The following is a 25,000-nucleotide window of genomic DNA, read 5'->3' as shown; positions in this document are numbered from 1 at the left end:
TATAGTTCAAATCCTTCTCTGGAACAGAGCAGCTTCTCTGAGCCTCTTGTAGTTCACATCTTTCTCTAGAACAGAGCACTGTCTCTGAGCCTATTGTAGTCACATCCTTCTCTGGAACAGAGCAGCTTCTCTGAGCCTCTTGTAGTTCACATCCTTCTCTGGAACAGAGTCGTTTCTCTGAGCCTCTTGTAGTTCAAATAAGAGGTTGTAGAAGGTTCTGGTTCCCTCGAGTTAAGCTTGATATGAAGTACATCAAAATACTGTTAAATGTATGAACATCCTTTGCAATATTACATTGCCCCTATTTAATTTGTTGTGATGTTCTATTTTCAATTTAAAATCAATCAAATATCTGCTCTACTCCCCGTCAACGTTGTTCCTAAGGAGACATAGCACAGTTCACACACTGTGATGCTGGAGCTGCACTCAAAGTAACTGCAGTATGTGAACAGTGTTTAGCACACCCTGGAGGCAGCGTGTTAATGATATCGCTAATGTGTCACGTTTGGAACAAGGGCTGTCAAAAATAATCACATTTACAGCAATAACGCTGCCATCATTGAACGTAATGAGGCTAATTCTCTCTTTGAGAGGAAGAAAGACATAAATGCAATAACGGATGAACATAAGTCCTTATTTTTCTTCTTCGAATATTGTGTTGAAATATATCTTCGTGCAGCCTTCTTTTTTGGGAGCGATAGTCATTTGCTTGGCGTTGCTGTTTTCACTTTGGTCCAGAGTTTTGTGCTGAAATGGTTGGTGCAACAGAAGGGACGTAGGATCAAATAACAATGATGTGCAGTTTCTCTGATTCCCAAGTCTGAGTCTCTTTGTGGCTGTCTGATGGGGTTGTGGAGGGCTTGGTGGTGGTGGTGTTATGGGTGGTGCGGGTGGTGGGGATGGGCTGAGTGCGGTTTCTGCACCTGCTAATTCTGTGTCCGTCCGTGTCCCAGGTCACCACAGGTCACACTGCCCACATTTGCCAGGGCTCACTGATTAAATGCCAGCATTACCATGTGCCCTTTCGCAAGGGGACCAGGCACACACACCAACGCACCGACGCATGCATGACAAAACTGCACATGCACGTCTTTGGACCAAAAAAATAAAGTGGTCTTTACCCCCCCGGAAAGAAAGACTGGAAACGGGGACATGCTTTTACGGACTCAGAATCTAAATGGAGCACTCACTCTCCCTTCTTTTTACAGCACTCACCCCTTCTCCCATTCCTCTCTATTTGTGCTGCAGGATTTATTTCTTCCCTTTCTTTCTCTCTCTCTCTCTCTCTCTCTCTCTCTCTCTCTCTCTCTCTCTCTCTCTCTCTCTCTCCCTCTCTCTCTCTCTCTCTCTCTCTCTCTCTCTCTCTCTCTCTCTCCCTCTCTTTCTCTCTCTCCCCCTCTCCTTTCTCTCTCCCTCTCTTGTGTGCATTCCCTGTAGCGGGAAACAGGAACATTTCCATCTCTCCTGAGACCCAATCTGTTGAAGGTGAACAAAGGAACGAGAGGCTGAGACAGAAAGTGCAAGACAGAGTGCAAGAGAGTGAGAGAAAGAGTGCAAGAGAGAGAGAAAGTTCAAGACTGAGTAAGGGAGTGCAAAGAGAGCACGAGAGCACGAGAGAGAGGGTACATGATAGTAAGAGAGATTGTGCGAGAGCAAAGGAGGAAGGAGAGTGTGTTCCTAGTGGCTAGATTGGATGTCTGTGTGTGTGTGTGTGTGGTGGATGGCAGCGGCTTGTTAAGAGCTCACCGCCGCGGTGACCTTGTTGTCACTGTGAGGAGGAGGCTGATTGATGGAGAGATGGCGTTCTCCTCCGGGGAAGTGCGAGTGTCAACAGGTCACCACCGCCTCCACCACTACAGCTCTGATACATGTCATCACACTCATTCACCCAACCAGAGTGGGAGACTGTACTATTGCAGAGAGAGAGAGAGAGAGAGAGAGAGAGAGAGAGAGAGAGAGAGAGAGAGAGAGAGAGAGAGAGAGAGAGAGAGAGAGAGAGAGAGAGAGAGAGAGAGAGAGAGAGAGAGAGAGACTATTGGATTGGATCCGTTCGCTTCGATTTGATTTCTAATGTGATTCGTTTCAAAATCAATTTGGTTAGGGATATTTCAGTTACAATACATATTTTGCTTGGATATGAAAGAGATATTCTCAGAGAACTAATGCTGTTAGTTGTTAAAAGAACTCCAGAGGAAATGGCATATATTAAAAGATTGATCTCTGGATTTTATGAATCAATACTGGATCATTCAAATAATGATCAATTTGGAATGGGTAATCTATCTTTTTTAGTTAGTAGTAGTTGCAGCTATTGAGCATCAGGTTATAGGAGGCAAAGTTATATTGGATCCATGATAGATCCAATATAGTTGGATAATATAGATAGTCAACATAAGCATTATCACATTATCAGCAGTCTGTCCAGCAAGCAATATATTTGTCTGGTTAAAAGGTTGACATGTAATGTCTTAAAGCCCATATTATATTGTTTGCAACATTTCAGCAATTTCCGAGAATCTTTCTAGGAAATGTCATTGTGTTTTCTGTGGTAATTGGGGTATGGGGACGGAGGCCAAAAAGAAGGGTTGATTGTTTCGTGGTAAGAGATTTTCTCTTTATTCTTGTTGTTTTCCTCTCTTCCTCCATGTTTAAATCCTCTGTGCCAAGCGTTTCGGATTGTGATGGTTTAGGCGGAGATGAAACAGGAAGTTGGGATCTTTTTTTTCTTGACCCTGAGCAGTTACATCTGTTAGTAAATCCCGCAGACCTTTACCAACACACAACGTGCACATAACGAGGGCTCATGTGGAGGGAGAGAAAATTGACTGAAAACAGGGTGAAAACGTGTGAAATCTGGATGAATGCAGGAAAAAAAACTCAGTGGAAAATCAAACTCCTGGTTGTTTGGGTTTGTTTGTGTGTGTGTTTTTTTTGTGCGTATGTGTGTGGGTATTTGCTGTTTTTCTGTGTGTTATCCCGCGTCTTAGGTAATACCACCCACTCTCATTTAAGCACTGTGGCAGAAAAATAAATGCAAACACATGCTGCCATTGGTGTGGTGCATGTGCGCGTGTATGTGTGTGTGTTGTGTATATGCGTTGGTCTGTCTGCATATGTCTGTGTGTTTAATTTTGAGGTGCATTTTTAATGTTTGTGTTTGTGCAGGTCTGTCTGTCTGTCTGTCAGTGTTTAATGTGCGTACGTCTGTTTAATGTTTGTGTGTGGATGTGTGTCCGCGCGTGTTATGTGTGTTTGTGTGTGTGTGTGTGTGCACATAGGCATGCATGTTTTTTTCATTCCCGGTGTTCTTTTTTACCAGTAACAGACACAAGGCCACAAGGTCGAACATTTCCAACTCCACTTAAATCTTAGCCTTTTTCTCCATGCCAGAAGTCCCCTCCTCCTTCAGCACCCTACCCCTAAGCTGCTAAACGCTCATGACTTTACAGCACATACATGGGTTAAAAGCGCAAAAAGCCATTAATGGCATTGTCAGAGTTCTATAGTGGGGGTCGGAGGTCGAGGATGAGGAGAGGGGGGGGCGGTATTCTCTCATTACACCTCCAGAGGCATTAAAGCAAGGATTACCTCATGTTTAACAGATCTGCTGCCGTGCTATGCCAAGGTCATGTGGCTGACCTGGAATATTTGGGTTTAGATGTGTATACCACAATGTGTGTTTATGCAACAGATAGTGTAAGACATTGGTTGGTCTTTATTTTAGTGTGTAACATGTGAGATATTTTCCTGGTTCTCATGACCTGGAGAGTGTGATGTTGTGTGCTCGTTTACACGTGTGACTCTAACTGTGTGCGTGTATGTGTGTGAGAGAGAGAGAGAGAGAGAGAGAGAGAGAGAGAGAGAGAGAGAGAGAGAGAGAGAGAGAGAGAGAGAGAGAGAGACACAGAGAGACACAGAGAAACAGAGAGAGAGAGATAGTCAGAGAGAGACAGGGAGAGGGAGAGAGATACAGAGAGAGAGAGAGAGAGAGAGAGAGAGAGAGAGAGAGAGAGAGAGAGAGAGAAAGGCTTAGCCATACAGTGGTGTAGATGTAGTGAAGCCATCTGTGCAGAGCAGCGTCTTTTTTGCTGCTCTTAAAACCCAGAAGCCTCGAGAGATCCCCTTAATGATGTATAGGATTGGAAGGATTCCCTCTCTCTCTCCGTTCCTCTATTGCCTACATAGCTCAAGCAAGACCACTCTCTCGCTCTCTATCTCTCTCTATCACACTTTCTCTCTCACACTCTCTCTCTCTTTCTCTCTCTCTCACTCTCACACACACACATCACACATCACACATACTCTCGCTCATCTTCGCTTTATTGAAGCCACGCAGGTCTTATGTAATCGCTTACGTAAGCAAGCCGCGGAGGGAGAGAGATTGACAGTGGGGGAGGGGCAAATCACAGGGTGGTGGTCTTATTGTATCTGTGATCTGAGATTGACAAGCTGTCCATCAGAAATCAATCTGGACAAATCAAACACGACACATGAGAAAGGGAAGGCGGTACGACCTCAGGTTCAGCTCCACACCACCTGTCGATTGTTTATCACGTTTGTGTGTGTTTGTGTGAATGTTTGTTTTTCGGCTATACAGGATCAATATGTTGGACGTAATGTATACAGGGCATCCTTCTGTTGTAGCAGGGCCTCAGACCTGGATGGGCCGATGGGTTTGACATTCTTCAAGCCAACACGTTATAACGTTAGGCGTTTTTGAAACAGCTTGGCCGTGCGATTCGGTCAACGGGTCACTAAGATATGACACGGATAGAGTGTACTGGTGTCAACCACGACACCCCGCCCAATGCACGCTGCAATCAGCAGCCTCCCGGATCAACCACTCAGAACAAGTATGACTGGGCTGTCACCCTAGCAAGAGGCAATCAGCTCATCAGAAACCTGTTAGGGTTCTGGTGCCTTGCTCAGGGACAGCACAGAGCACATAATCCACCCTTTCAAATGCTTATGCAAGCATTTGAAGCCATTCTGCCAACAGTTCAAAACACATTGTTCATGTTAGTGAGTTATGATGGCTGGTGAGTTATTGATTGTATTTCTGCATTTTTCTGCATTGATCAATTATCAAAGATATTAAAAATATTTTTTTTAGATTAAAATATATATTTTTTAAAGACAAATATATGGAAATCTAAAAGAAGAAGAGCTGTATAAGGACTATGACCAACCGGCTGTTATATTGTGTGTACATATATATATATATATATATATATATATATATATATATATATAAAATATATATATATAAAACAACGTCTATATATATATATTATAACAACATGTTATATTACATTTAACATAAAGCAACATGGTGTATGTTATATAACGTTTTATATAACGTGTTGTTAACATGATATTGTTAACATCTTATATATATTTTCTTGGATATATGTTGCTGTGTATCTGTTGTTGCTGTTGTGTGGCTAATTGTTTACCCTGATGGGTAATTGTTAGTAATCATGTGCCTGGCTCTGGACAAAACAAAACGCAACATGCTGTAACTACTTTAATGACAACCACCTTCAGGCACCGCTGGAATTCATTCGTAAACCATGTGTCTCCGTGTGCATGCATGTGTGTGTGTGTGTGTGTGTGTGCACGTGTGTCTGTGTGTGTGTGCGAGCGTGTTTGTGTGTTACTTCTTCTCCAAAGAGCAAATCTGTTCCCAGGTGAAACTGGGGAAAATAGGTCACATTCAAAAGAGCCAAGCTCTGGCATCCTCCCTCTTCAAACTCCGCTCCATGGGCATAGGAAAGACTTGCTGGGAGAGAACCATGCCAGCACTAGTCCAACACAGCCGAGACAATGCAGGCTTTCCTTGAAACGTCTACGTGTGTTTGTGTGTGTCTGTGTGTGTTTGTGTGTCCTTAACGGCTATCCATTTTATAGAGCTTGAAGACGAATCTCTCTTCTCTTTTCGCCATGTCTCTTGCTCTGTCACTCTCACACTATTTGTCTCTCTATCTCTCAGTCACACACACAAACATATCGGAAAAAAATAAATAAACAAACAGACACAGACCCCTACACACACACACAGTCTCTCCACACACAGGTTTTTGGTGGAGATAGAGTTGGCCCATGCTCCAGTGTATATTGGCCAGCTCTGAGCCACTAATCGGTGAAGTGAATTGAAGCTGCAGCAACGCTGCTTCACAGGGGCCGCTCCGGCCCCGCAGTCTGCCAAGCGTCCTGGCTCTCATGACTGCTTGAGGTCTGTTGTTGGTTGTAGCAGTGTGTGTGTGTGTGTGTGTGTGTGTCGCTGTGAGTGTGTGTGTGTGCGTTTGTGTGCGTGTCTTATGTCTTCACAAATGTATGTTTTGTGTTTAGCAGCAGGCGCTGGGATTCCCCGTTTCTGCTTTGTACAAGGAGGAAGTCGGTGTCCATGTGTGTGCATGTTTGAGTGTATGTATGATTGCATGTAAATACACTCAAACATGCACATGCATCCTTTGGATGGATGGATGTTACTTAAACACACTTTCTTCACTCGTACTGTTTAAACGAAACTGCAACTACCTCCACTGCTCCTAAATTGCTCAGTATTTCACCTTGCTCATTCTAATAATAATAATAATATAGTAATGCACTTTATTTGAATAGCACCTTTCTTAACAAGGTCAGACAAGTGCAAGTTCTCTTGTCTGCCCTCTCTTCCTCTCTACCTCTCTCCACCTCTCTCTACCTCCCCCCTCCCTCCCCCACTATGCCTCTCGTCTCTCCGCTGTCCTTTCGGTTTGCATGAGTGCTCCACAGACTGTGTCGCGTGTGTGTGTCTGTGATGCTTTGGGTTACTGTGGGATGTTACTGTGTGTGTGTGTGTGTGTGTGTGTGTGTGTGTTTGTTTGTGTGTGTGTGTGTGTATGGCTGTGAGTTATTGTGTTTTTGCATGCTGTTTTGGGATGTCGTGGTGCATTGTTGAGTGTTGTGGTGTGATATCATGTGGTGCGTTGCTGTGTTTCTGCGGCGTGTTACTATGGGTTACTGTGCATGTGTTGTGATGTGTTGTGGTGTGATGCGGTTTGCGGTGTGTGTTTTATGGTGTGTTGCTGCTTTGGGATGTTATGGTGTGATGCGACGTGAGTCTGTGTGTTATTGTGTGGTGTGTGTCTATTAGTGTGGGTGTCTGTTTGTGTTACTGTGTGTGTGTGTGTATTACTTTGTGTGTGCGTGTTTGTGTTAATGTGTGTGTCTGTTACTGTGTGTGTGTGTGTGTGTGTGTGTGTGTGTGTGTGTGTGTGTGTGTGTGTGTGTGTGTGTGTGTGTGTGTGTGTGTGTGTGTGTGTGTGTGGGCCAGCAGGGCAGGCTGATGTCCAGGCTGAGACTGAGGCCAGCTGACTCACTGGGGCTCTGGGCTGTTGACGGCTCAGAGAATGTCACTGCGCATTGTGGTGGTCCACGTTACGCAAAAAGCCCCCGTCGCATGAGTGTATGCTCCCATGCACCCCCCCCCCACACCCCCCCCCCCCCCCACCCCCCCACACACACACACACACACAAGAAGACACACACTCAGGTACATTGATGCAAATGCACAAACCAATACACTTGCACACACACACACATTCACACAGTCATATACAAATACACCAAAAACATGCCAAACATGCAGCCACAAAACATGAGCTGCCAATAATGGGTCGGATTTTGAACACACTGGGTGTGTGTGTGTGCGTGTGTGAGAGCGCTTGTGTGGGTGCTGCACGTGACTGTGCTGTGAATATGTGACATATTGTGTCATATTGTGATGGAGCCCCACTGTCGGTCAGGAGAGATTGATGCTGTCAGTTACAATTGGCCTTGAAACACGGGAGGGAGGGAGAGAAAAAGACTCACGTCAAAGCAATGCATCCGTCAAGCCACTCAGGAGCAAATCTTCGTTTGCTGGACCAAAGAAAACGTCAAGTAAAATCTGCTTTTATAGCGAGTCGTGTTCAAAACGGTTGTGAGAATGTGTCTCTGATGTCCCTCCTCTATGTACGGTGGCAGAGTTAACGTCATAGGATCATATATCGGCCATCAGGTGGACTGGCTGCTATTGTAGATGAACCTGCTTCTTTGATGGGTTATTTTTTTAACCCAGACAGCGTGACCGACTCAACCGTTTATTTTTTTCACGGTTAAATTTGAGCACATATTACACTTGACCATGTCGTCGTATCGAATTTAAGAACAGTGTTAAAGAGAAAGTAAAGGGAACAATATAAAAAGAAAGGGAAGACTAAATGATGAGTGAAAGCAGAAACAGAGGCTCTACCCGTGACGGTAGCGGCAGCGGTGGGTCGTGTCAGCGTGCCACTGTGGCACCACAGAGGTGCAGCAGGATTTGTAAAAGTGACAGATTTTGATTAGCAGCGTTTTGAAAGGCCACCGGTCTGTCCTCTGCTAATACGTTGTGTCTATCTCCTCCCTGCCAGCGGTCTGTCCTCTGCTAATACGTTGTGTCTACTTCCTCCCTGCCCAGCCATCCACGAGTTCCCCCGCGACTTCTTCACCAACCAGGAGCGAGTCGACGGAGCAGTGGGCCTGCACGTCCTGTGTGTGAGTGGCCTTCATTTAACTCTCACACGCACACACACACACACACACACACACACACACACACACACACACACACACACAGATACAGAAACACGCACGCGTGCATGCAAACACACACACATATAGGCGCTAACACTAATCTTGCTTGTACACATGCAATTGTACACATACATGCATACTAGGGATGGGCAAAAAAATGATTCTTTTCCGGGAACTAGTTCTTTCAGTTCAGTTCACTATAACGATTCGTTTATTTGATTCGTTCGTTTTGATTCGTTCGTTACGTCAGATTACATCTTAAAAAAAATAAATAATAAAAAAACTTTTTTATAATTTTTTTTTTTTAATTGGTCGTGGGCCCGGATAGGACAGTCAAGACCGCAGTCCGCCGTTTGGAGATGCCTGCTATATAGTATGTCGAACGTCCCACCAATATTTATACCACTTGCTTACTCTCTATATTTCATTCATGGTTTTGCATTTATAATTTTATTTTACTTTACATTTAATTCTTCATTGTTCAGGCATTACAGAACTTGCATGGTCATAAATAAAAAATACGAACTGCAGTTTAATTTCTTTGTTTGTTCTTAAATTGACGTAGAATGGAGCAAAGACTCCTGGGATTGGGAAATGCGTTTATCCAATAAACAGATGGAGGTCAAGTCTATTTTCGAAAAAATGTAGGGGGATATATGAGTCGAATGGTATGACCCAAGATACGTCAGACAGAAAGCGCGCATATTCGACGGTACCGCCTTGTCATTGGTTTACCCAGGTGCCATTCCAACACCATTGCTACCTCTCATTGGCTGAATCTTTGAGAAAGTTGTAGACTCAATCAATGGAAGTCGCGGGGAGACGGAGCTCTGTTCGTTTGTATATTTTATTTACGTGACCATATGTTTGGTTTATGTTAAAAAAAAAGAATCAAAGAACCAGTTCTTCTTGTTTTGGGGAACCAGTTCTTGTCGTTCACGTTCGGGATTCGTTCGTTGTAACGAATCAGTCGCGACCGACACATCCCTAATGCATACACACCTACATTCAAAAAGACCTGAGAATAACAACACATGTAAAAACACGCCATGCACACAGTCTCTCAGACATACATACAGACACGCACGCACACACACACAGACGCACATGCACACACCCAAAAAAATTCACACACACACACACACATGCACACTCACACACCTCGCACACGCCCCATGGATACAACCAGTGTAACACACATCCAGTCAAAATAGTACACATGTACACAACCTCAGGCCCATGTATATCACACCTGCTGACATGCTAGCAACACGTCTACAGGGAAGTGTGCGGCAGCAGCTGCTGGGTAACGGCTTTACATGTGACATGAGGCCGCTCGCGCTTTCTCAGAATGGCACAAAGCCGATAATCACTGGAAAAGGGCCCAGGGCTCCAGACAAACATTTTTCACTGAGAGCACTGTGGCCCCAAACTGAAAATTTTAGGGGCACAAAAAGACAATTTAGAGGCACACACCGTAAATCAACATGGCAAACAAATATTCACATTTCTCCTAATTTTCACTGTATTACTAATAAATATTTTGATAATAGATGCAGAAAATGCATTGTGCTGTTTCAAATTCAGTTTCACATTTATTGTGATTCCCATCTATCCCAACGGTTTCTACGTGGGCATGTGTTTGACGAGCACAGGACTGCGCCCGCTTACTCGTCATAATGCTTGACAGGACGCTATGCCTCATCTCTGCCCGCTTGCCTCTCTATTGAGAATGCAATAGCAGGCGCGGCAAACGCCTCCCGTGTGAAAAGCCCTTTATGGCACCCGAACCCTGCATGGGTTTGGGTCGGGAGCCGATATCAATTTATAGCGGGTCTGGTCGGGTGCGGAATGTAATTCGCGCTACTGTCGGATGCGGTTTTAAGTATTGCGGGTACGGGCGCGGGTTTTCAAAAAATAAAACCCGTGCAGGGCTCTGAATAGCACTGGCACACTAGCCGAAGGTCGGAAGTACGAGTCAATAGTTTGCTCGCTCATTGTTCAAATGTACGTAGCAGGTTGTCAAATCGTTCTCCTTCTCACAGATGTTTACGCGCGCTCGATGATCTCAAGGACCCTCCCCCTCCACACATTAGCCACTAACACCGGCCATTCCCCATCGTTCTCACACTCAATTGCCTGCTACAGATTCCGGATTTACTGACGCACCCCTTCCGCGTTTAACGTGTCAAAATCAAAAAAATAAAAAGGGCAGATTGACTGGTCGCACTTGGGCGACCAGATGTCAAATTCAGTCGCACACTCTCAAATTTTGGTCGCAAAATGCGACCATTTGGTCGCAGTCTGGAGCCCTGGGGGTATCGCCATGGCAACCATAGCCCCCCCCTCCCCCTCCCCTTGCACACCCATCTAGATGAATGGTAAACACATGCACACTCACTCACAGATCCGATGAGTCGTTTTATGCAAATGAGCCCGTCCATTTGCCAAAAGCAGGAACACGTTTTCTGTCAGGGCTCTCGTCGAAAGCATCGTCTTCGGTCCTCCGCAGAGCGGATGAACACGTCTCATGTGTGTCATAATGAACTGTCCGTGATACTGCTCTGGACATGATTCATCATTCATGAGTGGAGGGGGCTCACATGGGCCTAGGATCGCTGCCCTGCGAGCCCTTCTCCGATCAAGACATAGCTCTGTGGAGTCCGTACCATGGGCAAGAGACCACTAAAGCAGGATACAGTATCAACCGCTCGGCCCATTCATTATTTAGGTATCAGAGCACACTGTATATACCCATGGCAACCAAGCTGGATGTACGCCAATGTTTTTACAAAGCAAAGAGGAGAAATTTGTAATCACCGTTTTTTAAAGCATATATTATTCCCAGATGTCCCCTCTGGTCATGTAGCCTGTTTGTGTGACGTGTCGCCTGAGGATTGTGCCTGGTCTCCCTGCAGGCTATGTACATGTTCTACGCCCTGGCCTTGGTGTGTGATGACTACTTTGTGCCCTCCCTGGAGAAGCTCTGTGAGGTGAGGACAAGACAAATGGTGGATCCATGTGGGCTCCATGATGATACTGAGACTCAACTGCCTCATTTTTACTACAACTGTTTCTTAAAGACTCTCATCTCACCGCACTGAAATGCATTTCTTTCTTCATTTTTTTTTCTTCTTCCCTTCTTTTGATGATCTGTTTCTGGATATCTCTTTCTTCCTTCCTTTCTTTCCTTTTCTTGCTCTCTATCTCTCTCTATCTACCTCACTCATTCTCTCTGTTTTCCTCCCTCGTTCTCTCCTTCTCTCAGCGTCTGAATCTGAGCGAGGACGTGGCCGGAGCGACCTTCATGGCAGCAGGTAGTTCAGCTCCTGAACTCTTCACCTCTGTCATCGGTGAGACACACGCACACACATACACACACATGCACACATGCACACAGAGGAACAAACCGGCGCGCACACACATGCATACACACACAAACACAGACGCGTGCACACACACACCCGCGTGCGCAAACACCCGCATACACAAACAAACAGGCTCACAGGCGCACAAACACACAAAAACACACATATACACATGCACACAAACCACACGCAAACACACAAACACACACAAACACACGTGTGTGCGTGCACCATTCCCAGCAATCCTCTGGCTCGCCACAAGCTATCTAGTAATTGCTCCTTAAAATGATTGATGGGAACGATGAGTCTCCATCTAATAACCCCCGCTTACCGAGAGTTTTCGTGAAACTCAGTGATGCAGCATTTAATGTTCCAATTTAAAATAAAATATATGGTTTAACGGCTTTTAACCAATAACTTATACCATGAATCTATGCAAGAATGGTCATATTTTGTACTCTTTATGCAAAAAACCTAAACGGGGACAGTGTTCTCAAATAAGGCAGTACAGGTAAGCTGCGGGTTTGGGTATCAAACCGAGTATGTTTTTGGTCGCTGTCCTGCCTAGCTTAGCCTAGTTGAGAAAACCCCAAAAGAGCTTCAGTGGGAATGCAAACTACATTTACAGACTTTATTTTCCTCTTTGTCAGTGTAATTTATGTATAGGCGTTTGAGTCAAACTGCATATGATACTGATAGCTACTTGTGTTTGAGTCAGTTTATTTTAGAAGCCATTAGGATGGAGAATGTATTGAATCTCTTATCTCTCTGCCTTTCTGGTGTTATATTATAATAAACACGCTTATCTACTTGACAAACTAGAGGAAGTGGGACTGATTGGTTCATCATATTTTTCATTATGACACAAGACAAATCCTGCCCAATACCTCATTATTCATAACATGATCTATTCTAAACAATTCTTAATTAACATCTAAATAATATCATATTATACATAGATATTATCGATATCAAATCTCTCTCTGAATCTCAAACGACTTGGTCGGGTTCTCTGACGTTTCTGGTTCTTCCACTTCCACATCAATCTGAAGTAGACTGAACCGCACATGGAGGAGAAAGGGATTGTTGCCCGCAATTGTCTCCCGCCGGAGCCCCTCTGCAGCAGCGGGATAGCGGGCAGCGGGCAGCTCAACTATGGCTGAGATAACCCCCAATACGAGTCTCGTTGTGGAAATACCAGAGACGTCAGAGAACCCGACGTGTTATGCGCCATAACACCAACAGCAGAAGGGTTATCCAAATAACAAAGAAGGGTACAACGCTTGCGTTGAAGTGCATGTACTCACACACACACACACACACATGTGGCGCTCGCACTGTCGTACCTCATTGTCTCATGGCGGGCCAAATTCTCTGGGTGGGCAAAGCATGGACCTATTAAAGGGGCAAAGCCGAGAACGGGGAGGTAATATGTGGCGCCGATTTGGAATTTTCCCCGTATGTCATCATACGGGGAAAATTCCAAATCGGCGCGTCTGAGCTATGTTTTTTCAAAGGCAGAGCAGGATGCCTAGTGCTTGTTTTACACCTAACGCCATTTCTAGCTACTGGGGGACCATAGGCAGGCTAGGGAAACTAATATTAATGTTGGAAAACCTCATAAAGTGAAATTTTCATGCCATGGGACCTTTAAGTTCACATATCAATAGATTGGCTTTGGGAATGCATTCCATCAATAACTTCATCAACTTAGCCAGAAGCACATCAGATATAGGTGACATGGAGATTTAGAGATAGTATTTAATAACCAAAAAGCAATCACATACAACTGCAGTTGATAAGTGTAGCAAAACTAATTGGATAAAGATAAGATGATTATAAATATCCATGATCCACCTGCTTCTTCCAGGTATGAAAACAGATATTGGCTTGTCTTACCGTATCATTCTTTGAATATGATACATATTGTTGACAAATACACTTTAGCACACACACACACACACACACACACACACACACACACACACACACACACACACACACACACACACACACACACACACACACAGACACACAAACACACAAACACAGTCACGCACCAGTATCCTTAGCCACCAAGACATATTATGCTTAAACTAAAGCCATTAGTTATTTTAAAGGATTAAAAATGAAATATAGCTTAAAATAGATCACATATCCATGTGTTTGTGTAACATAAAACATTAAAAGAGGGTTTCAGTATTCTGTATCTGGCTAAAGTGACGCTATAACCTTAGCAGTGGTTATCGGTCATGACCAGCTGTCCTTTATGTCACAGATTCATAAGCCTACCACTATATTAAAATCCTCAAAATTCACACAAAATATCAGCCTCAATATGGACAGCTGTCCTTATGTCATGACATCACCATTAAAGTACTTTGGGGTTAGCTAAATGAAACATGACGGCTCTGTGGTAATGTAAGTGAGTTTGTGCGATTACTGCAAATATTAATTTCTTCTAACATAACTCAGATTATGCTATAACATGTGAATCCGATAGCAAAACGTTAACGTCACAGATAAGGTCAAATGAGTCAATTGAACAGGTTAAAATGGGTTAAACCACAAATTCGTTAAGACAGCAGTTCAGTTAGTGCTTTTTTTTTTTTTGATTGGGTACACTTTGAGGTCACTGGGTTAATAATGTGGTTGGCCTGCTCAATTGATTCTCAACATGGCTTCTTCTTGCATTTGGCCTGAAGGCGAACCGTCAGGCTCCACTATGTGCCAACAAGAGAGAGAACTCGTAATATATTCATATGGTAATATGTTATTTGTGAAAAAATCATGGCATTCAGCATCAGCTGCGATCCTGTGCATTCTTTACCCAAATCGCATCAATGGAGAGTGCAGTCCCGGTACAATGACCTCAACAAATAGCTAGCCTCGCCGTAGTCCTTTAATACTGTATACCTCTGCCAAGTAACTTGTATAGATATTCTTCTGTATTATCCATGTTACTATATTATTTTTCTTCTGTAGAATACGGAAATATTTACCCACCTTAAATGAACCACCTTAAATTTGCTTCCTTAGATTAACCAATTTAAATTCCCCTCCTTAATTCCGACTCCTGTGATCCACTTATTTCAGTTGTGGGTGTTCCCTCTTGATCTGATGTGGATCACCGTGTGTACAGGGGTGTTCATCACCAAGGGGGACGTTGGCGTAGGCACCATCGTGGGCTCAGCTGTCTTCAACATCCTCTGCATCATCGGCGTGTGTGGCATCTTCGCCGGACAGGTAGGCCAACAGTCTCTCTGTCTGTCCACCCTCTGCTCTTCCACTCCTAATTATAGGTTGCCCTCATCATCACAGATGGGTGGAATAATTCACTCGTCCTCTTGCTCTTTATCTATCTTGCTTTCTTTCTTTCTCTCTGTTTGGTCTCCCTTCTCGCATTCTCTTTCATTCTGTCTCTTTATTTACTTATTTTGTTCTCTCTTTATTTCAAAGAATTGCTCTGACTCTAATCCATCCAGTGACATATTTGTTCTCTCTCTCTCTCTCTCTCTCTCTCTCTCTCTCTCTCTCTCTCTCTCTCTCTCTCTCTCTCATACGCTATCTGCTCTCTGTTTGTATGTCTCTCTACCAGGTGGTGCGTCTGTCGCGGTGGCCTTTACTCAGAGACTCTACGTACTACACACTTTCCATCTCTGCCCTCATCGTGGTAAGCAGCTCTAACCATTTCACTGACGCACTCACAATAGGTTTTCATGTATTAGTTAACATTGTAATACTATTCATGCATCATACATATATAGGATTACTATATTTGGTACTTAGTGGCCGACAAGAGTGGGTTGGCAGTGTGTCAAAGGATTAAATATGGATACATTATCATTGCATTTAGTCCTTCAGCTTTTATACAAAGGCCCTTAAAGCTGAGGTTTTACAAAGGAAGCATGAAACCATAGCAACACCACAAGTAAATTGCGGTAAAATAAACCGATTCGAGTGCAGGAAGATAAAGTTGTATTTATTTTAAATATCTTCTCTATGAATCATAATCTGTTTCTTAATATCAGTGCAAGCTGTTTCAATCAGTTGGTTAACTATTTCCATCGTGTCCTTCTTGTTTTTTCCTGCAGTTCATATATGATGAAAAGGTTGTGTGGTAAGTCATTATCAGTAAATCCGTGGTATTTGTATTGATTTCATTGTTGTTTTTCCACCTGGAACAGAAAGCCACTCCCGCTGACTTAATGCTGTGCTTATAAAGACTGCAGCTGAAACGTGACCATGTCTGTTTCAGGTGGGAGGCTCTGACACTGATTCTGATGTATTTCGTCTACATATTGATAATGAAGTGAGTATGCCAAGCTGGATGAGGCACAGTTCTTTAATCACTCAACACTCGACACTTTACTCACTTTGATATTTTTCTTCATTCTGAAGCCCAGAGCAGAATGAATTTGTGAATTTTGGTTTCATATTTTTAGCACGACCCAAAGTAGGAGTGGAAACATAGTGATAAACGAAGCACAAAAGGCCCAAATGTACTCAAGCGGTTTTTCTTTGCTCTATTTCCTATAGAACTGAAGCCTGTTTTAGACGGGAGAATTCTACTTTATTCAAAAAAAATATATATTCTAAATTCCATTTTATTCCAAATTCTAATTCTAAACTATTCTGCGTCCGTCCCGACACGGCCATGTACTTTGAGCTACATTATTTTAAAACCAGTCCCGCTGACATTCCTCAGGTAGTCACGGGCAACAGCAACATAAGAGAGTCTGAGCGCTAAACGTAGACATGTGTTGATGCTGGGGGGTTGTGTCGCAGAATGAACTCCCACATCGTGCGCTTCCTGGAGAGGCGGAACAAGAGCTCCAACCTGAGGAACGGGGCGGCCAGCAACACGGAGCTGGAGGACAGCTGTGACGCCACCGCCGTGCTGCTGAAGAAAGGTAGAGAGACACAGAGGCAGAGGGAGAGAGAGGGAGAGAGAGGGAGGGAGAGAGAGAGAGAGAGAGAGAGAGAGAGAGAGGGAGAGAGAGAGAGAGAGAGAGAGAGAGAGAGAGAGAGAGAGAGAGAGAGAGAGAGAGAGAGAGAGAGAGAGAGAGAGAGAGAGAGAGAGAGAGAGAGAGAGAGATGTGTGGAGAGAGAGAGAGAGAGAGAGAGAGAGAGAGAGAGAGAGAGAGAGAGCGAGAGAGAGAGAGAGAGAGAGAGAGAGAGAGAGAGAGAGAGAGAGAGAGAGAGAGAGAGGTGGATAGAGTGAGAGGTGGATGGAGAGCCGGAGATTGATGGATGAATGGAGAGATAGATAGAGAGATAGACAGATGGTTTGATTGATTGAAAGAGGGAGAGATGGATGGAGAGCTAAAGATAGATTGTTTGATGGATGGGTGGATGGATAGATAAATAGATGGCAGATGGATAGATATAACCTTGTGGTCCATTATTGCCGTTATGTTTGTGTATCTGCATGTTTGTGTCCATATGTTCTGTGTGTGTGTGTTTGTTCATGCGTGTCTATGTGCGTGTGTGTACCTACCTTTCTGGTTTCTTTGCCTACCTGCCCCTGCCTGCCCCCCCCCCCCCCTGCCCTCCCCCCTCCTCCCACAGCCAACCACCACAGGAAGCAGTCAGTGCTGATGGTGGACGAGCTGCTGTGCGCCTACCCCCACCAGCTGTCCTTCTCCGAGGCGGGCATGCGCATCATGATCACCAGCCACTTCTCCCCGCGGACACGCCTCACCATGGCCTCCCGCATGCTCATCACCGAGGTGGGCTCCGGTCGCACGCTGCTACGCCGCGCTCATACCTAGTCATTTAGCCGCCACTTTTAGCCTCAAAGCGACTGGCGAGCTGGGCCCGGCCGCGATCAAAGCACGCAATCAAAGCAGTGCGGAGGAGCTGGGAAATATGGCTAGCGTGGTAGGAGCGGGTTTCTACAATAGCAGCTGGATCAGCTATAGGAAGCTGCACACAAGATGAGTCGATTATAGTTTTGCATCGGTGGAGGTGCGTATAGTGACATACGAGAAAGGCAAGGCAAGGGAAGGCAAGGCAACTTTATTTATGTAGCACTTTTCATACACGAGATAGACTCAAAGTGGTTCACATAGAAACATTGTCATAAAAGAAAAGAATAAAAGAAAATAGATAGGTAAGAGAAAACAACCGCAAAGAAAAAAAATAAATGCATTGTAGAAAGTGCACAATAAGATTAAGTAATCAAATAAAATACAAACGTTAGGGAAAATAAAGGCAAAGTAAAAAATTGAAAGTGCAATGAATTTAAGAATTAGCAGAAAGCTTACGGGAAAGATCATTTGATCAAGTATGTTCTGAATTCAACAGAGGTAGCACATCTCAACAAAGTTTGTTCCACACTACACATCAAAGGTCGAGTGTGCCCGAATGGAGCAGTGGATGTCAGTCCTGATACATGGAGCAGCACAGTTTACTGGGGAGGACAGTGGAGCTGTGGTTTCAGCAGGGCGGTGACCATGTGATTTACAACCAAATAAGGCATGAACCCTGGTGTTATACACAGTGCATGGAAATAAAACATACTGTTTGGATGATTCTTCTCTCCACACTTAGACTGTCTCTCCTTTGCAAACACAAACACACAACGTTAGCAAACCCATGTGCTGTTTCCACTGAAATTGAGTTTCCACTGACACATAATACAAAATCGCTAGCTTGAAATCTGCACTAGCAACCGACGCTATTCTGGTGGTCGCTTGGCAACCGATAACCATGTATGTGTATGTTTGCTGACGTTGGCTTTACCCTTGCTGTGCTTGTCCGCACATCACTCAAATCGGGCCGTCAAATCACCTCAGGGATTGGCTAAAGGCCCAATGTGGGCGTGAGGAGAGAAATACATTGGACCTGACTTGACGAAGAGTTGGGGTTGATTTTTTTAATTTTATCTCCTCCCAGCGGCAACGGCTCATCAACACGCGGACTTTCACCAACGGGGAGACGGACGCGGCGGGGAAAGCCGCAGGGAGGCGTGGCCAGGAGAACGGGGTGGGCGGAGCCAATGCCGAGAGATGCCCCGGCCGTCGTCGTGATGACCAGGAGGCCGGCAACGAGACTGAAAACGAAGACAATGAGAACAACGAGAACGACGAGGAGGAGGTGGTGGAGGCCGATGGAGAGGGGCCCTTCGTACCTTTCCAGTGTCCAGGTAATTGGACATGCAGAACTTTATTTTTTTGTTATTTATTCTGATTATTCTTCATGTTTTCCTATTCCAAGTGTAGTGCAAACATGTTATCAAAAAAAAACTTTTTAATAAAGACAAACTAACCAGGAGACTCACATCTGAGTCTGACTTTAGGCCCCCTGAGATCACTCATAGCATGATTATCTACTATAACCAGAAGGAATGGGAGTCCAATTAAATGATGGGGTGTTGTTTTTCTGCAATGACATTTGGCTGTTTGACTTTTGTAAATTCAAAGAAACCAGAAAGTTTGTTTGTGTGTGTGTGCGTGTGTGTGTGTGTGTGTGTGTGTGTGTGTGTGTGTGTGTGTGTGTGTGTGTGTGTGTGTTTCGTGTGTGTGTGTGTGTGTGTGTGTGTGTGTGTGTGTGTGTGTGTGTGTGTGTGTGTGTGTGTGTGTGTGTGTGTCCAGGCGGTGTGTGTAACAAGGTGAAGTGGCTGCTGGCCTGGCCCCTGTGCCTGATTCTGTACTTCACGGTCCCCAACTGCTCCACGCCGCGCTGGGAGAACTGGTTCATGCTGTCCTTCACCGCCTCCACCCTCTGGATCGCCTGCTACTCCTACGTCATGGTCTGGATGGTGAGCGCAGAGACACACCCCCACTGGGGGAGAGGGGGGGAGTCAGAGCGAGGGGAGGGGGGAAAGGGGGGAGAGAGGGAAGGGGAGAGGGAGTGCGAGAGGGGAGGGGAGAGGGAAGGGAGGCGTGAGGGGAGATGGAAGAGGGAAAGGGAGTGAGGGAGGGGAGGGGAGAGAGAGGGGTGGGGTGAGGGGAGATGGAAGAGGGAAAGGGAGTGAGGGAGGGGAGGGGAGAGAGAGGGGTGGGGTGAGGGGAGATGGAAGAGGGAAAGTGAGTGAGGGAGGGGAGGGGAGAGAGAGGGGTGGGGTGAGGGGAGATGGAAGAGGGAAAGTGAGTGAGGGAGGGGAGGGGAGAGAGAAGGGAGGGGTGAGGGGAGATGGAAGAGAGAAGGTGAGTGATAGAGGGGAGGGGAGAGAGAAGAGAGAGAGGCAGTAACAGAGGGGAGAGAAAAAAAAGGGAGAGGGAGGGGGAGTGAGAGAGGGTTGGGGGAGGGGGAAGAGAGGGAAAGGGAGAAAGGGGGGGAGTATAAGAATGTCAGAAACCGATCGATTGACATGCCATGAAACATAAAGAAACATTTGAACCCAAGCCCTATTTGAGATATATCTTATTTTATTGTTTGAATCTGGGCTTAATCGATGCACACCAAAACCATAACAGTGGATGTGTGTGTGTATCTCTATCTTCTCCTGCGGCGTACTGTCTGAGGCGGGGAGATGCACAGCCCTGTGTCAGGCTGGTTGTGCAAAGCCCCACAAAACGATCAATGAGTCCTAAGCTGTTGAATCGGTCCGTGAAATTAAACAAAAAATCCACAAAATGATCTTCCTAGTTGACATTTACAGAACCATGAAGTGATGAGTGATAACATTACCCACAATGCACTGTGTCTGTAATTCTGTCCCCGTGGAGATATATTGATGTGCAGAGATGCACATTCCATGGAAAAATCTAACTGCCATTGTGATATGGAGTTCATGTTATCAGATTTATTTATTTTTGTAGATAGTTTGAACTGTTGTAGATGTCCCTACGTTCAGATAAACAATGCTTTAGGAGTTAGCTGTATAATGCTGTAAAATCTGTGTCAGTTTAACAGGAAGACACTGCTAATACTGTTACTGTGATCTGTACATTTGATGACTGGGATTGGCTGCTAACACTGTTCTGTATGGCTGGTGACTGTGATTGCCCTATAACGATGTCCTGTGTGTTAGCCGGGGACTGTGATTGGTTAGAAACAATGTTCTGTGTGACAGGGGACTGTGATAAGCTCATAACGATGTCCTGTGTGTCAGGTGAGTGTGATGGTTAGAAACAATGTTGTATTTGTCAGGTGACTCTGATTGGCCAATTACAAAGTTCGGTTTGTCAGGTGACTTGGCTAATAATAATGTTCTGTGTCAGGTGACTTTGATTGGCTAATAACGATGTTCTGTGTCAGGTGACTGTGATTGGCTTCACGCTGGGTATCCCTGACGTCATCATGGGCATCACATTCCTGGCAGCGGGCACCAGTGTACCGGACTGCATGGCCAGCCTCATAGTGGCCAGACAAGGTGAGGGCTGCACACAGACTAATATATATATATATTAGAGCTGTCAAGCGATTCAAATAATTAATCGCGATTAATCACATTAATGTAATAGTTAACTCGCGATTAATCGTGAAAAAAATTATGTTCTAAATATCCCTTGATTTCATGCTGCTAGCCTTTTAGTGAGATCAGAGAGTGTTGAGAAGGACAGTAATAAAATATATTTGGTAAGATGGATATAAGAAGAGAGACCCGCAGTGAAATCAACCCGGTCCACTTGACACCAGGTAGGTGCCTGACAGTGGTAGGCCTACCGTAAAACTTCAATAGCCCAGGCTTTTATTTGTTTCAATCACTGAACTTTCGTACAAAACTCCTCAGCAAAGATGGGAAATACTATAACGTTTATTATTTAAACCAGTATGAATATTCCTACCATACGTAGGCCAATACACATTACCAGGCTATCGAATAACGCCTACACACACACACACACACACACACACACACACACACACACACACACACACACACACACACACACACACACACGCGCGCGCGCGGTGGCGGAGTGGTAATCGGGAGAGTCGGGAGAATTCCCGGTGGGCCGTTAACGTTTCGGGGCTGTCAGGCTGATTACTGCGGGATAACAATATTGCGTTTATATCGCCCCGTGCCCACTACCTCCGTCCGTTGACTGATCCCCATTGACTTTGAATGGGGACGGACGCGCAATGCATTGTGGATCCGTCCGTTCCGTTGGAGCCTTCGGCTCTGTCAAGAAGTTGAAAAATGTTCAACTTTTTCGGCAGCGACGGATCCGTCATCCAATCAGATCACGTATGCAAATGTAAGCACTGTGACGCGACTCGGGCTCTGACGATACTGGAAAGCGGGAAATCGGGTAATCTTGCCTCGCAACAAGCAGGAAGAAGCGGGAAGAACCCGGCGAAGCGATTTGATTGGCTGACGGATGCCTCTGCACAGACTACTCCCCCATCAGTCAGCCACGCCTTCCCACGTCCGTTGACTGACGGTGCAGTGGGCATGTAGCGTAAGAGTTCCTTGCAGCGCCGTCCGGCAGCCTGAGCTGTGCACCCGCAACCTCTCACTCACTCAACAGACGCAACACTCATAAACTATCAACGTCGCAACCAAGTAGATATTGTCTAGAGGGGAGTAACTGAGCGGCCCCTCCCAAAGTGGTACAGCCCAGGTGGGCCTTGAACTGTGATTGGTCAGAAAGACGTAACAGCTAATGACAACATTGAACTCTTGTGCAGGCTCGAACAGAGTGACACACAAACACACACACTTTTAAGGAGTTTTTCACCCGCTCCGTATCCTTGCTTGCCCCAACAAGTTTGTGCGGCGTGCTTGTTGTTTTGTTTCCGGTGTAGCTAGATCCGGTATGGTGTGTTCGTTTTTCTAACATGACTAGTTGCTGCTAGACAGCAGGTGAACAACTACAACGTTTGCTAAGCCAAAAGAGTGTTAATCGCGCGATAAAAAACATTAACGCTGTTAAAATTGGTTTGCGTAAACGCCGTTAATAATTTGTTAAACTGACAGCACTAATATATATATATGTAGAGACACATATATATATATACATATGTATATTTAACAATTATTCCCCACTATTCACGGAGCAGAATATATATATATATATATATATATATATATATATATATATATATATATATATATATATATATGTCTAGGTATGTATATACTGTATATATAGATACGCAGACACATTCAGAGACACACCACAAACACCACACCGGAAGAGCTCTATGGAAGCCAAATAAGGGGAACGAAAGCATCAGCCCAACAGCCTAAAAGGAGGTGGGGTGAGGACAGGAGGCCTGTCATCTCTGTGGTGTGAGCCCTCCCCCCCCTCCTCTGCTGTCTCTCTGCTGGGCCCCTAAAAAATGATGGAGAGAGCCAACCAGGTCTCTTCCTCCAGCCTTTCATCTGCTGTTTTGGTCTGCTTTTCATTCTTGATCCCCTCATCAAGTATTTAACATGGTGCTGTCTCGCTGTTTGTCTGTCCGTCTAAGTGGTTGTCTGTCTGGCTGTCTCACTGTCTGGCTGTCTGTCTGTCTAAGTGGTTGACTCTCTGGCTGTCCCACTGTCTGGTTGTCTGTCTGTCTAAGTGGTTGTCTTTCTGGCTGTCGGACTAAGTGGTTGTCTGTTTATCTGTCTGTCTGCCTCAGTGGTTGACTGTCTGGCTGGCTGTCTTTCTATCTCAGTGGTTGTCTCTCTGTCTGTCCCAGTTGTTGACTGTCTGTCTGTCTGTCTGTCTGTCTGTCTGTCTGTCTGTCTGTCTGTCTGTCTGTCTGTCTGTCTGTCTGTCTGTCTGTCTCAGTGGTTGACTGTCTTTCTGTCTGTCCCAGTGGTTGACTGTCTGTCTGTCTGCCTGTATGTATGTCTGGCTGCCTGTCTCAGTGGTTGACTGTCTGTCTGTCCGAAGTGTCTTAAGTGGTTCTCTGTCTGTCTAGCTGTCTGTCTAGGTGGGCTCTGGACAGACTCCAACAAGCATGTATTTATTTTTTTTGCTTTCATTTTTCATGACAATTGGACCGCCTCCTCCCTACTCTCCCTAACGCTTCCTCTCACTCCTGTTGCTGTCACTTTCACTCTGATCCGCTGCCTCCATCCTATTAACTAGTCAACTCCGCTTTCATTCTGGAGTTGTTTTGGGTATTTTTTTGTTCTTCCTAGTGTACATCTGTCTCCTTGTTTACCTGGTCGGCCGTTCAGTCCCCTCCTCTCTCTTGTCCCTCTTGCTGCCTCACACTTCTCTCAAGACTGTCGGTTTTCCTTGGTGTCTGACATGGTCTCTCTCTCTCTCCCTCTCTCTGTGTTTCTCTCTATCGCTCTGTCTTTCTGTGTACATATCTCTCTCTCTCTCTCTCTCTCTCTCTCTCTCTCTCTCTCTCTCTCTCTCTCTCTCTCTCTCTCTCTCTCTCTCTCCCTCTGTACCTGGCGCTCTCTCTGGGTCCAGGTATGGGAGACATGGCCGTGTCCAACTCCATCGGCAGTAATGTGTTTGACATTCTGGTCGGGCTCGGCCTCCCCTGGGCTCTGAAGACACTGGCCATCAACTACGGTTCATCCGTAAGTCTGACACACAAAATCACACAAATGCAAAAACACACCCACACACACATTTAAAAACACACACAAACACACACATACCCACACACAAACACATACAACTCTCCAGTCCGTTTTAGCCCAAAGTACCTTCAGATTCCTGTGATTCTGAATCTGAGGTTAGTCTATTGCAGTTTTGACTCAACGACAGCCTCAGGGAAATCCATGCGGATGCTTTGATGTCAATTTAAGTACAAATTATTACAAATAAATAAACACCATTAATATTCTTATCCTGTGGTCCAGCGCTGCTCTTAATAGGAGTTGAAAATCTGAAAGTGAAGATAGTGCAATCATGTAGCTACACATACGTGCTGCAACTGATGCTCAGACTGCTAATGCTTTGATTAGATGTGCAGGCTTGCGTTTCTCTAAGTAAGAAAGGGAAGATCAGTTCAGTATAAACAAACTAAATGGTGAAGTTCCATTCAATTGTATTTGTATAGCCCTTAAACCCAGTTACAGTCTCAAAGGGCTTAACAGGCCTTATATTTACGACCCCCCTAGCCCTAGCCCCCCAAAGGGCCAGACAAAACGTCCTTAATCAGCAAGGAAGAAACCATGA

General features: G+C 45.1%; 1 protein-coding gene across 1 annotated transcript in view; it reads left to right on the top strand.

The window, feature by feature from the left end:
- Positions 1–25,000, top strand: part of slc24a3 (solute carrier family 24 member 3) — a 65,139-nt gene that overhangs the window by 34,571 nt on the left and 5,568 nt on the right. The window contains exons 3-15 of the mRNA XM_030379917.1: positions 8,486–8,562; positions 11,520–11,594; positions 11,870–11,954; positions 15,112–15,215; positions 15,568–15,642; positions 16,064–16,089; positions 16,228–16,281; positions 16,758–16,882; positions 17,541–17,701; positions 18,870–19,119; positions 19,568–19,734; positions 21,177–21,291; positions 24,284–24,396. Coding sequence (XP_030235777.1) covers positions 8,486–8,562; positions 11,520–11,594; positions 11,870–11,954; positions 15,112–15,215; positions 15,568–15,642; positions 16,064–16,089; positions 16,228–16,281; positions 16,758–16,882; positions 17,541–17,701; positions 18,870–19,119; positions 19,568–19,734; positions 21,177–21,291; positions 24,284–24,396 — 1,427 coding nt within the window. The remainder of the gene's footprint in view (positions 1–8,485; positions 8,563–11,519; positions 11,595–11,869; positions 11,955–15,111; positions 15,216–15,567; positions 15,643–16,063; positions 16,090–16,227; positions 16,282–16,757; positions 16,883–17,540; positions 17,702–18,869; positions 19,120–19,567; positions 19,735–21,176; positions 21,292–24,283; positions 24,397–25,000) is intronic.

The sequence above is a fragment of the Gadus morhua genome, chromosome 15 (assembly GCF_902167405.1).
Source record: "Gadus morhua chromosome 15, gadMor3.0, whole genome shotgun sequence".
In the NCBI taxonomy this organism is placed as follows: Eukaryota; Metazoa; Chordata; class Actinopteri; order Gadiformes; family Gadidae; genus Gadus; species Gadus morhua.
The sequence above is the reverse complement of the archived record's forward strand: the minus strand, read 5'-3'. Positions and strand labels throughout refer to the sequence as shown.